Source organism: Hippichthys cyanospilos, chromosome 10 (assembly GCF_059441005.1).
Source record: "Hippichthys cyanospilos isolate Australia breed blue-spotted pipefish chromosome 10, RoL_Hcya_1.0, whole genome shotgun sequence".
NCBI lineage: Eukaryota > Metazoa > Chordata > Actinopteri > Syngnathiformes > Syngnathidae > Hippichthys > Hippichthys cyanospilos.
This window is the reverse complement of record NC_142378.1, coordinates 4,430,927-4,448,523: the sequence shown is the minus strand read 5'-3', so window position 1 is coordinate 4,448,523 and position 17,597 is coordinate 4,430,927. Positions and strand designations below refer to the sequence as shown.

The following is a 17,597-nucleotide window of genomic DNA, read 5'->3' as shown; positions in this document are numbered from 1 at the left end:
GCCCTTACCGCGCCTCTCTGCTTGCCAGTCTCATCAGTCTTTCCTTTTGCTCCTGTGGGTTGGCTGGCAGTTAAATGACCTGACATCTCTCTGGTTTACTTGAATGGTCGCATAGACAAAGGTTTAATCGAACCTTTGAATTTCTGAGCTCGTTTCTGATTTCCTGGCTGCTTGCTGGTTATGATTTACCCCCAGTATCTCCTGCCTTTCTGCAGCCTTAGCTCCCGCTTGGACTTATCTACCTTGCTTATTTGCTTTTTTTTTTTTTTTTTTTCTTCGTTACATTTACTTTGAAGGGGTCAATCATGGGTCCAACGTGGACGAAACGTCAACAGTTGCGCGGAGTTCCCCAGGGCGCGAGCTCGGGGCCCCCGCTGGTTTGCAGACTTTTCTTTAAAGCTTTTGGTCCTGGCTAACAAGTGGCGTCACCAAGAGATGAGCCCCGCGACTGAACCTTCACGTCAGAGTCACAGAGGGAGTTGACTTGGCTGCAAAACGAGACGTCTGTGGGACTGCGGATTACCGACTAGTAGGACGTGCCACAATGACACTGGCTTGATAGTCATGCTTGAAGTGTAGGAGCACCTCAAGGGGGATGGAAAAGTTCATGTTTTCATTCCTCCATTTCAAAAGGTCTTATCTTTTCCCCATGGTTACCAGTCGTAGCCGTCATCTCCTTGACTTCTGGATTTGAGACGCAAAAGTCCAGAAAGGACACAAGGCAGGATGTTGAAGTTGAATGCAAGTTCCCGTCAAGATTTTATTGTGTTTTCTCTGGTGAATGCAATATTTAACCTAATATTTTTTATTGAGCACATAAAGGGACAGTGTGTAAGATTTAGTGATGAGCAAAAAAAAAAAAAAGACCATAAATTTCAACTGTTGCAAAAAAATGTAAATTGCCACTTTAAGAGTACCCTCATCTGAAACAGAGTGCTGTGTAAAAATAATCTAGCATAAGATAATTGAATCAACTAAACAACATAGTATTAAAATTAGAGATGTTCAATACCACTGTTTTCATACCTATACCAGTATGAGTACATTGAGTAGTTACTGATACAGTATCAAATTCCGATACCACACAGAGGTAAACGGCAGCATTTTTACCTTATTGGAGCCAATTGAATGAGGCTGCCTGACTCCGAAGTAAAGTGCATGATTGAGTAATTTCGCTGAGATGTAATGAAGTCATACAAGACAATCAGGTGTTTCCGCCGTGTCTGCTTTCTCCGCCCATTTTTCGAGCTGGATTTGTTCATTGTGACAAATGAGTTGGGGTCCACTCCGGACTGGTCGTCGGGGCGGAGAAAACCCCCACCAAAGTCCAGAACCTTTTCACTAACCATATTCAACGCAGCAACATTAATCTGATGATTACCCCCAGCTTGGTCTGCTACCTTTCCCTTCATTTCCCAGAATGCTCCGCTCGCTTTGGGTTACGACGGAGCCGGGATTGACAAACCACCCTTTGTTCCAGCTCTCCATGCTGTTCACCGAGGAGTGCGACAAGGTGCGCGATCTGATGCACGTGCACTCCTTCAGCTATGACTTCCACCTGCGGGTGGTCCACCAATACCTGGTGGGCTGCCACTTGACGCTGCGCCAGGGCTACCAGCTCACCGACTTCCTCAGAGACTTCATCATGCAGCACCCCGACATCCCCAAGTTTGGACGCAACCATGTCTTCCAAGGTGGGGATGATGAGCGACTTTTTTTCTGTATATTCTGCACTGTAAGGCGCACCGGATTATAAAATGCATCTTCAGTAAATTGCCTATTTTCAAACTGTTTTCATATATAGGGCGCACCGCATTATAAGGCGCATAGAATAGAAGCTACAGTAGTGGCTGGGGTTGCGTTAACATCTACAGTATGATTAGAATGTTTGTTGTTGAAAAGATGTAATGCTAACACCAATAAAAAAATATGATTACATTAATTGTTTAAGAGTAATAGTGTGAATTATATCATTTATGTTATAAATTATAGATCTAACAAATTTCCTGCTCTAATCATTTCTTTTGTTCCACTTTGAATTGTAATTAGGGAAAATAAAAGGTACTCAAGGAATCATTTCACCCTTCCATTTGAACATCGTGTTTCAAAACTTGACCTCTTGCCTTTCTCTGCTCAAGGGAGCTTCTCCACCTCCACGAGGATGATCACGGCCCACCAGCTGTACAACTACATCACCGACCACGCCAGCATATACGGCATGAAGCCCCTGCGCATGTCCAAGGCGTCTATCGCCGCCGATGCCAAGAAGGCCACGCCGGACCTTCACGAGTACGCGCTGGTCGCCTTGTGGAACAGGTAGGTCAAACGCCACCAAAGCAAACGTCTGAGATGCCCGGCCCGACTCGGGATTCTTCCCTCGGTCCAGCTCGGGTTCTTACAAGGATCTGGAGGGCCTTCACCACCACGACGATTTTGACGTGTCCCTGGTGGTGTGTCACAATGCCGCGCCCTTTGAGGAGCAGTCGGAGGGGGAGAGACACTTGCTAAGGTAGGAGTAGCTTGGTTGGAATCTTCTCAAGAGAAATTCGCTGTAGGGTCCAGTTTAGGGGAAAGGGCCTGCTTGTGATGTCACAATAGGACAACATTTTCAACGTTTCACTCTTCCAGAAATGAGCTGATATTAGATTCCAACAGCATGTTAACCTTGAGCAAAAATATTACGGTGTCACAGTATTAAAATGGCAGCTCTATTTTTTTCCCATTTAATTCAATCCTTTTTTAAAATTTTATATTTTATGCATTATGAAATGTGTAGCGTGTTTAGTACAAATAAATAGTTTACAAAATAATTACATTAACTTTCATCTCACTTTTTAATTGTTCTTAGCAAGTAAGACTGCGATTACCATCAAATTATTTTCAAAGGCAGCTTGTTGAGTCAACTCTTCAAGCACTAGTGATAGCGTATCATGTAACTGCACGTCTCCTTGAATGTCCACTGTGAGGCACATTAGGCTTTGAAAAAAATGATATAATGTCAAAATAACTGAATGTTATCGCCTGTAACCTTTAAAATGACACATTACCGGTTATTGAAACCTTGCCTTTTGAACACAATGATAAAAATATCCCTTTAAAGACCAAAGCGCACGTGTGCAGGTTACACTTCTACGTGATCATGACGAGCCAGCGTGAGCTCTTCCCCCGACTCACAGCTGACATGCGACGCTTCAAGAAGCTTCCTCGGATCCACCGTGAGCCCGGCGAACCGGGGGGCCGCCCCGCCCCGGATCGGGCGGAGGCCTGCGCCTCCCCCGGCGGCGAGCGGGACCCCTGGGAGGAACCCGGCGGATCGGACTCCGACACGTGCGTAGCTAGCGACGGCAATGAGTTCTACCCTCTGGTGGGCTCCGCCGCCCGGTCCCAGGGATTGCTCTACCCGTCGGCGCTGTTCCCGCTGCTCAACAATGAGGTGGCGGCCGCCCGCCGGCAGATCCAGGCCAGCGTGGAGGAAGCCATGGGGCACTGCCGCCGCGATAACTTGTGGAGGAGGTTGTTCCACGGAGAGCACGTGGCGCTGGACAAGCTCAAGCTCACCAAGCTGTCCTTCAGCGAGCTGGAGGAGCTGCTGGAGGCCGTCCAGAGCCGCTCGGTGGGGGAGATCGACCCCCAGCTGGTGAGGAGAACCCCCTCTTCCTTTTTGCGTTAGAGAGCAAGCCACAGTTTTTGTAGTGGAGCGTTTCAGAGTAAGAGTTTAAAATTAGGGTTAGAGTTTGAAAAAAGGGTCAGGGTTTATAAGTAGGGTTTTATACTTCAGCTAGAGTGTCAAAGTGGAATTGCAAAGTACGCCGGGTTGTCAAAGTACGGTTTGAAAGTCGATTTACGGTTTCAAAGGAGGCTTAGCATTTCAAAGTAGGGTAGAGTTTCAAAATAGGGTGTGCGTGTAGTGTTAGGGTTTTAATAAGATTTCAAAGTAGTTTTAAACTAAGGGCTAGGGTTTGATTTGGTTGTGACTGTGAATCAACATCCCAGGTATTCAGCTGCCATCTAGTGGTGAACCTTGTTATTACAATGTAAAAAGATCAGATGTAGTAGAGCAAATCTTTTTGCAATGTTGTCCAACTTTGACCTAGATAGTACCTTTTGTAGGCACATAAGGTAGATATTTACCATCAGATGTGGTACTTGTGGTGTCCCTGCAGGACTGCTTCCTGAATATGAGTACGGCCTGGTACCAGAGTCTCATTAAAGTCCTTCTGGGTCGATTCCCTCAAAGTTGTCGGCATTTTGACGACGGCGGCACCCAGTATCTGGTGAGGCTTCATTTTTTTCGCCAAAAACTGGATCACGCACGCGGGCATCGGCTCTAACCCCCCGCCTCTCGGTTCCAGGCGGTTCTGAACCAGAAGTTCACCGACTGCTTCGTCTTGGTCTTCCTCGACTCCCAGGCTGGCAAAACTGTGAGTTGTCAAATTGACGCCCACTCCTGCATCCTTTTCACAATCTTGTCCTTGCAGAGTCTGAAGGTGGTTTTGCGAGAACCGCTGCCGCCGCATCCGGAGGACGGCAGCAGTCCGCCTCCTCAGTTGGTCTCTATGTACCACCACCTGGAGTCCGTCATCAACACGGCCTGCTTCACGCTCTGGACCGGGCTCCTCTGACCGACTCCTTCGCTCTCAACTTGGTCTTTTATCTGAGGAAAAACCCAGTTTGTCATTAGCCTGCAAGCTAGCTCCAGAAGCTAGCTCCTGGCTTGATAGCATCAAGCTAAGCTGCTTGAAGACGGTTCTGGATCATGTTTAGGACTTGCATTTGGACTCCTTCTGGGTCCCGAACGACTGGTCTGGAATGGCAAGCGCCTGAAAACTGGACTTGCAAACTCTTGAATGAAAGGGAATAGGTTGGACCGCAGACTTTTTCTGTGGTGGGTCTTTGTTGCCGAGCGGTTTATGATCGTCACCTGACAGCGGGTGGGACAGGAGAGCGGAGCTGTCCCTGAGGAGGACACAGCTAAACCGAAGTTCTCCTATGATCCAGTGTGCGCCATTAACAGTGTGTTTTCAGTGACGGGTCGAAATTTGCGTCAGTCTGGTCAAATGTGGACCCTGGATTGGTCGCCACATGGCAGGATTAGCCCCTTCAGTCTTTGAAAAGGACACCGTGGACTTTGCATCTTTTTCCCACTTTTCCCTTTCAGAGATAACCTCGAATTCTGACTGACAGACTAGACTGGATGCTGACAGGACGGGCATGCATCATCTCCAGTCCTTCAAAAGGACACCTTGGACTTTTCATTCATGTCCCGTGTCTCGTGTCTCTTCAGAGGGAATTCAAATTTTCTGACTGAGGACTCTGGAATGGATCTGGACTGTGGACTTGTTGTGCCTTGTGTTGGACTTTGTTACCAAGTCAGTGTTTGTTTGAAGATTTCAGGCCATGTTTAGTTTTGCTGCCCCAAAGTGCCTTACTAGTTTTTTTTTTTTTTTTTTCTTATTGATTTTGCGAGTCGCACAAACTTCAATGAGGACATTTACATATTTGTTTTTTGTTTTTTTGAGGATGTTAGCCAAACATGTACACGCTTGAAAATATCAAACACTGGAGGCCATAACAGAAATAGTACACTATAAGAAAAAAAAAACATATTTGCTTAGTTAAAAGGAGGCAACGAATTACACAAGATAGTTCATTCATTTCACTATTGCAGAAAAATGAAACGAGCCCCTTAATAATCATGCATTTAATATGAGTAGCTCTGAATAGAAAAAAAGGAATTTAAATTCATTTTTGAAGCATGCAATTTATTTTTATTAATACTAGTTACACATTTGGAATGTTTGTTTCTACGTGAACTATATTTTTGTTTTCTGTTCAGAGTTACTCATATTAAATGTAGGATTATTAAGGGGATCATTTAATTCAGTTTGAATGAACATATTGCTGTCTCATTTTAATTGTGCAATTTTTTATTTCTTAGTGTACACTCACTAAAGATTATTAGAATAATTTATTATTCATATTGGATTATCACATCCATATTCAAAAACATGAAATGGATTATGATTCAGTTTATGGTATGGTCTAAAAATAAGCAAAAATGTTGACCAGTTTTAAAGAAAACGCAAGTGTTTTATTTTTGATTTAATGCAAAAGATGAGCAGTTTTCTATCATGGAGGTAAAAAGAAATCAAAGACGAAGATTTGAGACAATGTCAAGAATTGGGGCAATTTTTAAATTACGAGTATTTAAAAGAATAACTGTCAATTAATTTGATAATTGATTAGTTGCTGATTAACCATTGCACTTTTACTGTATGTACATACAGTACAGGCCACTTGATGCTCAATAAAATAAACATTCAATCTATTACTTTTCATTTTTTGCCTTTGGTTGACGTGATCACCAGACTTGAATATATTTTTCATTTAGTCAAAATGTTTGGGTTTCAGAAAATCAATGCGCAGATAAAATAAATGCTAAACATATCAAAGGACCCCTCTATATGAGTGCTGATATTTCGTAAAAAAAGTACCCGGGATTGAATCCCTGGCCTCTGTAAGTAAAGACGTATAAATGCGTCTTTGGTATTGAATGAGTTAAAAGGAAGAAAAGATAAAACATCATATGAACTTTTCCTTGACATTAGCAGCTGGGCTTTGCGCGTGTCCAGTAGTTTTTGAGCCAAGCCAAACTTTCCAGCGTGTTTCCTGGAGAAGAATGCAAAGTTAGTTAGTTAGCTAGCTAGCTCCACCAAAAGCTAGCAGCCGCAAGCTAGCCCACCTAGCGGCTTGTATTCGCAGCCCACGTAACCTCGGTAGCCCATCTCCTCCAGCACGGAGAAAACGTAGTCGTAGTTGATCTCGCCGGCGCCGCCCGGCTCGTTCCTGCCGGGAACCTGAGCCACCTGAACGTGACCTGGCGGCAAAATGACGTCGCGGTGATGTCATCAGCCGCACGTTAGCAAACGGCTAACATTTATCACGTCGCTCACCCAGCAGCGGCAGATATCGCCGCATGTTTTGCGTCAGGTTTCCGTCCATAATTTGCCAGTGGAAAACATCCTGCGAGCGCGAAACGTTAACCGATCGGACAAAAGAAGCGAACTGGCGTCCACTCACCATTTGCAGTTTGATGTTGTCCTTGCCGACTTTTTCCAAGATGGCGGCGGCTGAGGACAAACACAACCGCCTTCAGAGATCTTTTTTTTTCGGACTCGGGCTAAACAAGTTTTTACCGTGGTGAGGCGATGACAGGAAATAGCGAGGGTCAGTCAGCCGCGTGTTGATTGGCTCAATCAGGCCGGTCATTCCTTCCTAAAGCGGACAGGAAGTGAAGTTTTGGCTGGTGGCGGGTTGCTACGGCGCCATCACCTTGGAGAGCAGATCGGCGGCGTAGCCGAGGTTGCGCACAAACACCGCCTCCATTTCCCGGACTGTTGCGGCGTCGCCGTTCTTTCCCGCCGGAATTCGGCCGGCCATCAAATGGATCCTGGCAAAGCAAGGCACGAAACGTTAACTTCACTCATTCCGATTTAGTGTGCATTTAATTACAAGAATTTTAATATGTAGTAACTATGTTTAAAATTATGCAGGTTTTTAAAAAAATTAATTAAAACAATAGATTATAAATCAACTCATTCAATCCCAAAAACTGAATTATATGTTTTCCAGAGTCCAAACATACATTCCCAAGTACATGTTTTTTTTCCAAGCATTAAATAAAGGCAATAAAAAAGTTGTAAAATGGCTGGTTTTGTTTCTAAATTTTCCCCAAAAATATTTGGCCCCATCTTATTAAAAATAATAAAAGTCATGACTTTCAAATTGATTATATGTTTGTACACCATTAAGTCAAAAATTTCAAGCATTTAAAATCTAAAAAACAACATTTGATTCATACACTTACGAAATCTTTAGTAATGACTTTATTTGTTTTTTGATTTAAAAACATTTAATTTACTTTTTTTTCATTCCAGGTTAGTTTTTTATTTGTTTTCAAGCATGAAGGTAAAAAAATGGGTTTGTTTATATTTTGAAACACATTTTGAAAACATTTAGTTGACCATTTTTTAAAATTTAGTGTATTTTTTTTCTTTTGTAATTCATAGAAATTATTTATTTGTGTGTACCTAATGAAGAGGCCAGTGAGTGCGTGCGCGTGCTTGTGCGTGCGCGTGACCTTTTACAATCCAGAGCTCGCGCGTATTCGATGGCCTGATCCAGTCCTCGTTTGAAGTCTTCTTCTCTTCCGGGTACCGCCGCCAAACCCAGCTCGCCCGCCGTGACGTCACCTGCAACCCATGATGACGACGGAGATGATGATGACGTCGTTGATGAAGGTGAGGGCTGCGGTTTGGAAGTCGTGCCGACCGGGCGGCGTGTTGATGAGGACGACCTCCAGGTCATGGTCGGTTTTGGCCCGTCGGAGCTCCAGCGGGTCGGAATCGTAGAGCCAGGCCGCCTCCACCGCACGGAAGCCGAACGCGGCGGCCGCGTGCATCCGCTGCGGAAAGTTGGGCAGCTCGGTGAACAGCCAGCTGATGTTGGCGCAGAATCGAAGCGCCGTGCAAGATGACGACGTCATCGTGCAAGGTTTCACCTCCCTCTGCAGTCAGTAAAGAGTCCGCTAACTTTAACGCGCTGGCGACTGTGACGTAGGCGGAAGTAGTTGAAGACAACCAGTCACGCGACTCGTCAAAGTTTATATTTTTTACTCCTGAAAAAAAACAATATGTATACAAGTATGTTCTTTAACATCCATTTGTGATTTTTTTTAAACCTACAAAACCCATCGAGTGAATTTTGTCATGTTTGTGACGAATACAGAAGTGGCGGTAAAAATGAATAAACACTCGTCACGTGACTTGCCGTTTTTATTTCCTAACACCTAAACAAAAAGTAATATATACACGTGAATAGTAGAGGTCCCAGTTTTGTTTTGTTTTAGTTTATTCAAGTTGCAAAACTCCCTTCGAGTGAAACTACTCGTCGTTAATCGTGACGTATGCGGAAGTGGTGAAAAACTAGTCACGTGAATGGCAGTTTAGTTTTTCCCTAACTTTTTTTCTTTGCAAAATCCCCTTGACGAAGAGACGCATGTACATTATTGTGACCGAACATAGTCACGTTACTCGTCAGTTTTGTTTTCACCTAAAACGTAAGCAAACAATATATGGACATGAATAATGTCCACTTGTCTTTTTTTACTTGTATAACTCCCCTCGAGAAAAAACGCTTGTTTTTGTGTTACGTATGCGGAAGTGGTGGGAAAATTCTCACGTGACTCGTTTTTCTAGCCCATGAGTGATCGAAAATGACATCTGTTATCTTTTTGTCTTAAAAAAAAAGGCACTGCGTATTTCGCAGTCTTAATCACCTCATGTCAGGGCCGTGCAGAGGGCGGGGCCTAAAGGCTAAAGGCCCCGCCCCCACTTAAATATGGTAAACAAATGTACAAACATATCTGTTGCCACTTGAGTAGTGTTTTGGGGCACATGAATGGGCATTCATTTTAAGCCCTTTTTTTCAAAGTTTCCTTTCGCAGTTTTTTTTCTCTATGTGTATTTGCAGGCATCCTGTCGGCCACGTTGGCGGCCATGTTGTTGGCGTGTTGGCGAGCATCAGCGAGGAAGTCAATTAGCTGGCCGTAATTGTCACCCCGATGCCCACGCACCCCTCTTGGGCGATACTACTTCATTAGTGTTTGTGCTCACAGCGCCCCCTCTGGCAAAGGCATGTTATTACACCAGTCACCACCATGAAAATAAGCAGACTTTTAGCCCTGATTGTCAAAAGAACGTGTAACTTTTCTCGCCCACTTAGGTCACGTTTGAGGCAGCGGGTGGCGCCAAGAAAGAAGCCATTTGGGTATGTCTTCATATTTGTCCACTCTGTCCTCACAAGTCAACATAGTCAAACAAGGATGCACTCATTTGACCCTTGTGCAGTATTTTGACCATTTTCCGGTCATTTTCGTCCTCATCATTCAGTGTTATAGCGAAGTGGTGCTGCCATGTTGAACTTTGACATGTTGTCACTATCTGGGTGAAATTTCAGCCCCCTAATTTGATACACTAGTAACATTAGTAGTCAGATGTCACACACTAGTAGCTTCCTTATGAAGGGCTGAATAAATGCGCTGTAGGTCCAACGAACAAGATTTTTTTTTCTTCCGTATGTTATTTTTAAGACTTTTTTTTTGTTCCTTAGTAAGTGATTTACAAACGATTGGTAATTGTTTTGGTCGCGTTGTGCATCATTTGCGCCAGCGAGTGGAGGGACATTGTGCAGTGATGAGGATGCGTCGTGCCATCTGCCACTGGAAGTCTACCTTGAGAGAATCAAGCTAATATTAGCTTGCATGCCCTCAGGAGGGCGGGGCCATCTGGTGACTTTTACCAAAAGGGTGGGAGGGCAGAATGACCACTACTTTCTGCATAGACAACATGTGGGTGTGTGTGTATATATATGTATATGTTTTGAAATGTAATAAGGGGTCAATATATTAACTTTTTATTTTTTTAGAACAGACTAGAAAGTCTTTATTGTCATTGTAAATAAGTATACATGGAGTATGGGGAGTTACATATAATTTTTTATTTATACGATTGTTATAATGACAGGTAGGCATACTCATATTAATGTAATATTAATATGTTATACAAATGTTCAATAACAATTTGTAAAAGCTTTAAAGTTCGAAATTTGAAAGCGTTAAATGGGATGGAGTCTTATGACATCAGTAATGACGTGGAAGAAGCGCCACAAATGAGCCGTCAAATCAATCGACCAATCAGCGTCGCCTGGTGCGCTGGACTTTCCGGAAAGACACGATTTTATCCGAAGTTTCCCGAGCGACAAGCGGGCATCAGCGCGGGGTTCAGCGGCTTTCTTCTTCTTTTTTCTTTACCCTCCTCTTCTTCTTCTTCTTGTTTTAGTCGCTTATATTGAGGGGCAGCTACGCAGGCGGACCGAACAGAACACCTTGGACCGAACGGAACCGGAAAAAGAACCGTGCACGTGAGCCAAGGATTTATCCGGACTTTTTTTTTCCATCTTTTAATTTTGCGGTGGATCTTGCACGTGAGGACTGATTTTTGCTTTTGTTTTGGGGTTCTTGCGTTTGTTGATGTTGCGGTTTGGACCACCTGAAAAAGAAGACTACCTCCGCCTACTCGGGAACATGGTGAGTGTGCGCGTGCGTGTGCACGTCGTCACACCTGTACGCGCACCGTTCACGCGCCCTGTAAAAACGACTTCTTTTTGAGCCTACATTAAAAAAAAATAGTATAAAGTCAATAAGTATTAGTAATAACAATAATGGCAATAATAGTATTGATTCTATAGATTCATACAAATCTCAAAAAAATAACTTCTGTTCATGGGAATAAAAAAAAATATAGCCTACATTTCAAAATAATAGTCAAATACTCTAAAATCAATAAAAGAAATAATGATTCATTGAATTTATACAAGTGCAAGAAGAAATGATCTCCTGTTCAACGTGATGAGAAAATGAAACATGTTTTGCATGCATTGCCAAAGAATAATTTAATAATATAAAATTAATAAAAGTTGTACTGATTGTAATAGTGTAATAATAATTGATTCTTCAAATTTTACGCAACCGTAACAAAAGTTATGGTCATGCAAATGACAGAATTACTTATTTTGAAGCTAATAATAATATCAATTCATAAATTTCATACAAGTGTAAAAAAGAAAGTTAATTTGTTTTCATGGTGATGACAAAAGAATAATTCATGCTAATGACAAAAACACAATTTTGAGTCTACATTAAAAACATAATATAAAAACGAAAAAAGGAGTAGTAGTAGTAATAGTAATAATAATAATAATAATGATACATTTCATATAAGTGTTAACCCGTGATAATGACAAAAACTCATTATCAGCCCACATTTAAAAAAAAATCAATGAAAGCTGTGGTAATATTTATAATTTCATTTATTAAATTATTCACGGAATCTCATACAAGTGTAAAAAGAAGTTAGCTTGTTTCAATAGTAATGACAAAAGACTCATTTTGAGCTTGCATAAAAAATATAAAAGAAATGTTATGACGTAAAAGAAGAATTAATTGATAATAGATGTCGTTTTAATTTTTATTTAAAAAAATGGTCTTTTATGCATTTTATTGTGTAAATGTGTTTCAGGCAGCTTTACGTTTTTAATGAGAAAATAACGGAAGACCAGAAAAATGTCAGAATTTGATTGCATGGTATTTTCACATGACAATTTTAGCCTTCTGAGCTCGTAAAATTACTCGGTAAAAACATTCGGTTGGTGCTTTGAGATCCAAGTTTATTATTTGCCGGACTATGCCCATGTCTCAAAACACAACTTTGCTGCCACCAACTGGTGGCATCCCTCCACTGCTGATAATCAATTTATGCCGGCACCTTCTGGCGTTTACAGACATTATGCGCACTCATATCTCAAATTTGACTCTCATCTCAAGGCCACTAAAACGCTCGCTTTGATTTTTGTTACGCGGTGGCGCGGAAGGCGCGCGGGGACGAGCGACGGGGCTCGGCGGCGGAATACTGATGAAGCTCCTTCATCTTCCTCTTCCTCATCTTCTTCATTCATGCCGGAGGAGCGGCGCTCGTCTGCATGCACGGCGCATCCTCGCCGGCGCTCGCTCGTCTTTTCACGTCTCCATCCTCCGCTTTGACTCGAAATGCAACATTTGCCCAGCGTATTTTTTTGCCCCACCAAAATACCCGAGCCATAAATCATACTTATATATTCAGTATGTATTAGTTTTTGTTTATTAGTCCCCACACTTTGTTTGTTTTTTTCGACATTTTTACGACATGAAAAACGACTATACAGAAGTCATGTTTAGCCAAAAAAGTGCTAACTATATTAGATCTGCTCACAACTTTGAATATTTTGCTAGCTCCATTTGACAATAAAAATGTTACTTTAAAATATAGATGACATTACGCCTTAAAAAAAGCTGATCTTTATTATTAATGATGATTTTAGGGGGAATTTTTTTGTAAGCAATTCTCAAATAGGAGATGAATCACGGCCATATGGCGTTAGCATGTTGGCGGAATGTTAGCGCGTCTAACTTCTCCGGCCCGGACGCCGGCGCCTCGCTGAGCCTGGCTCGCTAACGTTGCTCGGACAATCTGTCGCTCTGTTTGATGCTTCAGTGGACCAATGCTGGAATTTGAAAAAAAAAAAAATAAAACAAACAAACAAAACGCTTCCACCATCTCAACACCAGAGGGCGTGCTTTCGTGATGTCACACAAAAAAGAGGATTCTCCGGAATTTTCAGAACTGTGTACAAAATGATTGTGACGTCAAATCAAAGTGAAAACTATTTGAACAAAAGTAAAGGGACAGCAACAGGAAGTTAAGTCATACCGACAAAAATATTGGGACACCTTTAGGAAGTCAATATTAGAATTTTGAGGGGCATCAATGAAAGAGAAAAATGATGAAAATGTGCATTTGGGACAAAAGTATTGAAACACATGCTAATGCTAGCTAACTATGCTGCATTGTTATGGTCCCCAGTCTCCACTAAGCTGCATGTGGGCTTCAGCGTTCAGGACGGTGTCTTTTTGTCCGTTTCCTGCACTCCAGTAGATTTTCTCCGGAGTTATTTGCGTCTCGGTCAGTTTGTCCGTCTTTGCTCTCTCTGGTCAGATGTTCTTTTTAACGAGCTCTCCTGAGGGTCTCCGTGGAATACACTTTCATCTTTTTATGGCTGTAAGAGTCAGCAGATTCTTCTTCTTCGTCTTCTTCTTTTTCTGCTCTGCTGTGATTTTGGGACCGTTACAGGACACGGAAAATAATATGCTGGGATATTGACCCTCTCTTGCCCAATTTTTTTTTTTTTTATATATAACTTTCTTTTCTCTAATAATCGGCAGTAAAAATTGCTTTGGTTTCACCCAAAACATATATATATATATATATATATATATATATATATATATATATATATATATATATATATATATATATATATATATATATATATATATATATATATATATATATGTATATATATGTATATATGTATATGTATATATATGTATATATGTATATGTATATGTATATACATGTATATACATATATATATGTATATATATATATGTATAAATAAGGCTTCAAGGCTTCATCAAAACTTGCAATGTCTTTAAACAGTTTTATAATCACCATTTAGAAAGTATAGAAATTAAAATAATCAAAAATAATTACACAAATTGTAAGGAAAATATTACATTGTAATCACTAAATCTTTCTTTAAATTTATATATTGTTTTTTGGGAAGTGGGGGGGATTTTGTGCATTAAAAGTAATAGTGGTATCGGTACTTGGTATCGACATCAGTGACCACTCTGAAGTTAAGTCTGGTACTGGTATCGGTCTGATAATACTGGTATCAAACATCCCTTATTAAAATAAAACATTTGCTTTGATTGATATTTTTGCCAATTTTCCAACATTATTTTTGTGTTTGTGCATTTGCATTTCTTTTGTTTGTTTTTTTCCGACTCATCAATAACTCAGATTAATCGATTATTGAATTAATCGTAAGTAGCATCCCGAATACATTCTATTATCGATTGAAAAATATGCTCAATGCAACTAATGAATGGACAGCGATCAACGATCGGTTACCAATTGACGAACAAAAACGTCTTTGGCAGTCTGTGAGTTCATCTTGCTGTGGAGTATTCAAAATCAATGAGAATCTTGCGCTTACATAATTCTGGACTGTCAGTGTGTGTGTGCGTGTGTGTGTGTGAAGTCGTGAAAATGTAGCAGCTTTTCAAGCAGCGGGAAGCAGGCCGGCACTTGTGCTGACCTTGCACTTTTTTTTTTTTTTTTAATGCACCTGTAGGGTCACGCACACAAACACCAAGTCACGCACACACGCATTTTGTCCCTGGAGGCGTGATGACATCATCACATGACGACATCACCTGGCCATGTCACATGACCACAAGACCCCATTCTTTTTTTTGATAATTTTCTTATTTGGATGATTTCCTGAGGAAAAGTTTTTGATTTTTTTTCCTCCTAAGCGGTCTGGGGTCTGTGTGTGTATGTGTGTGTGTGTGTGTGTGTGTGTGTGTGTGTGTGTGTGTGTGTGTGTGTATGTGGGGTGTGGGTGGTATTCATTTCAACAACACAAAGACTTTTTTCTTGGGGGGGGGGGCTCTAAAGGCAACTATCTCGTGTTTCTGGCCCACATGAATCACAGCAGAAAACACAAACTCACGCAAGGGTCAAAAGTCACATGAGAATGACACAAAAGCAATGGGCGTGGCTACCCCTGGTGGGCGTGGCCAAACAGTGGGTGTGACTGTAACACCCCTCCAACCCCATCTTGAAGTCCCGATGGAGACGCTCACGTTTTGTGTAGCGCAGGTTTTCGTTATGGCGCTCATCTTAGCGCATCGCATTTCTCATCGGGGGTCATAGGTCATGACCCTTAGGAGCCGCGACAGCCGTTCAACGCAGCCTGGAAAAGAAGACTTATATCTTGTTGATCTGCTGGGCTCGCGTTACGATGACCCCCTCGACCCTGTTGGTGTTTTTTACTGCAGAAACTAGCAAACAGCTACAAGTGTTTAAAAAAAAATGGTGGCACTTATTTTTGTGCTCTTTTTTTGATGTTACAAGATCAAGTGGCAGCTACTGTACTTGTTGAGAATTTAGAAAGCGGGCAGCTTCAAGCCTTTAAGGAGAATAAATGGAGTAGCCTTGATTGGCCGGGATTGAAGTTTCCTCTTACCACGCCCACAGCGGCGCAGCCTCCCCTTTTCACTGATTTTTTTTTTTTTTTTTAATCCGTCCTTGATGCTCATAAGCAAAATTGCCAACAAGCAATAGTGGACATCTGAATTTACTTTGCAAGACTTTGATGGAGAAATGTAAACATGTAAAGTTGCGTGAACTTTGAAGTTTACGACGCGCTCCTCTAGAAGACCCTCATCCGTGCTCGCACGTCTGCTGTTTCCCAACAAACACTCCTCCTCTTCTTCCTTATCTGAGGGAGGAGCCGCTCTCACCTGGGTCAAACCCCCAGCGCGGTTCCCGCACCCCCTGCCGATTGATGCCCCCCCGGGATGGAAACCCGACACCCGTGACATCATCTCCACTCCGGAGACGCGGGCGGCTTTCCAGCAGACGCTAGCAAACCATCTCCGCTGCCGGATCGATCGCGACTCCTGCGACCCACCTCCACCTGTGCGTGACCCCGACGGAATCCCCCACAATACCCCCCCCCCCCCCCCCCCTCAAAAAAAAAAATCCAACAACACCCCCCAGGCTCCATGCTCAACAGCCAGAAGGAGGAGCATTTTAGGGGCTTTGTAAGAAAATTCGTCCAAGGCTGCCGGTGTTCTTGATACTCAGGAAATTCTCCGTCATCTTTGTTCCCTGGAGGGATTCTCCAGCTTCTCAAGTCTTCTTCATCTTCTGGAAAGTCTTCTTCATCCCTTGGATGTCTTTTTTTTTTAATCCTTTGGATATACTTATTTCTTCTCAGAAGTCAGAAGATTCTTGCCTTCCTCTGTGGAAAATTTTCTTCGGCTAGTTCACCTGTGGAGCAGGTGAGACACCTGCATCTACATCATCTTGGCTCTCTTCCTGTGGAATTTTGTTATTTTTTTAATTGTGTTTTATATATATACATATATATATATATATATATATATATATATATATATATATATATATATATATATATATATATATATATATATATATATATATATATATATATATATATGTATGTGTGTGTGTGTGTGTATGTATACATTTTATACATTATATACTGTATATTTATGTATATTTATCTATCCTCCAATAAGCTGTCATCTTTAATACGCGAGATGAAGCGTTTTGTGAATGTAATGTTTGCGCATCCACACTGGCTAGTAAGATAGTAACTGCCGCGATTGTTAGTGAGTAACCGATTGCATTGAATCAAAGAGCGCTGCACAGTGACCCGGTCGTGCACTTTGAACCTGCTGCATTCAAGGAACAATCTGACAAAATAAAGTGAAAAGACATGATAAAATAATGTATAGTATTAGAAAAGAATACTCAATTTGTGTAAGTATACTATTTCATAATATAGTAATTTGCTGTATCATTACATCATGAAGTAGAATGCAAAGAATGAATCACTTTTGCTTCAGGATTTTATACTTCAATTTAGTTGATTGTGGTGCTCCTTCTTGGCCACCAGGGGACAATAAAATGCACTCATACAAACACAAACAAAGAAGAGTCACAATGCTTTGAGTAATTCACTAACCTACAATATTGTTGGTTTGTTTTTTGTTTTTTTTGGTATTCTAACTTTATTGGTTTACATGAGTTGCTCCACCGTTTTTGTTCAAGTATTTATTGCCCTGAAGAGTTATAAAAAGCTCATCTTTAGCCTGCCAAAGGCATTTTCATGCTGTTTTATCAGAAAATGTCACTCTTAAAGCTTCATTTTTAACGATAGGTTTTTGAAAACAAAATTCAATTGAGTGGTAAAACAGAAAACCATAAGGAGTAATCCAAGTCAACTGAGCGACTAAAATTCAGCCCGAATTTGTCATATTTAACCAAAACTGCCAGCGTAAT

General features: G+C 41.6%; 3 protein-coding genes across 11 annotated transcripts in view; 2 read left to right on the top strand and 1 right to left on the bottom strand.

Moving 5' to 3' along the window:
• The window catches only part of szt2 (SZT2 subunit of KICSTOR complex), a 35,115-nt gene extending 28,787 nt beyond the window's left edge, over positions 1–6,328 (top strand). The window contains exons 68-74 of the mRNA XM_088425561.1: positions 1,481–1,694; positions 2,139–2,316; positions 2,387–2,509; positions 3,121–3,637; positions 4,164–4,274; positions 4,353–4,421; positions 4,479–6,328. Coding sequence (XP_088281687.1) covers positions 1,481–1,694; positions 2,139–2,316; positions 2,387–2,509; positions 3,121–3,637; positions 4,164–4,274; positions 4,353–4,421; positions 4,479–4,622 — 1,356 coding nt within the window. The 3' untranslated portion in view covers positions 4,623–6,328. The remainder of the gene's footprint in view (positions 1–1,480; positions 1,695–2,138; positions 2,317–2,386; positions 2,510–3,120; positions 3,638–4,163; positions 4,275–4,352; positions 4,422–4,478) is intronic.
• hyi (hydroxypyruvate isomerase) lies at positions 5,499–8,630 on the bottom strand. Of its 2 annotated transcripts, XM_088425559.1 has the most exons (8): positions 8,332–8,629; positions 8,141–8,252; positions 7,333–7,450; positions 7,197–7,275; positions 7,081–7,130; positions 6,954–7,023; positions 6,743–6,877; positions 5,499–6,669 (listed from the first exon to the last, which is right to left on the bottom strand). In XM_088425559.1, exons 1-8 carry the CDS (start codon positions 8,543–8,545, stop codon positions 6,605–6,607), a joined length of 843 nt encoding a protein of 280 aa, XP_088281685.1. In that variant the 5' UTR covers positions 8,546–8,629; the 3' UTR covers positions 5,499–6,604. The 2 variants fall into 2 exon arrangements, with proteins under 2 accessions (XP_088281685.1, XP_088281686.1); XM_088425560.1 differs by lacking the exon at positions 6,954–7,023 and having other exon boundaries at positions 8,332–8,630.
• Positions 8,631–10,859: 2,229 nt separating this feature from the next.
• Positions 10,860–17,597, top strand: part of ptprfa (protein tyrosine phosphatase receptor type Fa) — a 39,882-nt gene continuing 33,144 nt past the window's right edge. For 4 of the 8 annotated variants that reach the window (XM_088425249.1, XM_088425248.1, XM_088425246.1 and 1 more), the window contains exon 1: positions 10,861–11,146. The gene's annotated coding sequence lies outside the window, so the exon portion shown is untranslated. Of the gene's footprint in view, positions 11,147–17,597 lie in introns of all 8 variants that reach the window. The other 4 variants (XM_088425247.1, XM_088425245.1, XM_088425242.1 and 1 more) reach the window with 2 other exon arrangements.

Excerpts from the sequence above, each read along its gene's own strand:
- hyi (XM_088425559.1), bottom strand. The coding sequence starts at position 8,545 with ATGACGTCGTCATCTTGCACGGCGCTTCGATTCTGCGCCAACATCAGC. Across the intron at positions 7,131-7,196 it reads CCTGTCATCGCCTCACCACG|CCGCCGCCATCTTGGAAAAA; the intron begins GTAAAAACTTGT and ends GTTTGTCCTCAG. Across the intron at positions 7,024-7,080 it reads ACAACATCAAACTGCAAATG|GATGTTTTCCACTGGCAAAT; the intron begins GTGAGTGGACGC and ends TCGCGCTCGCAG.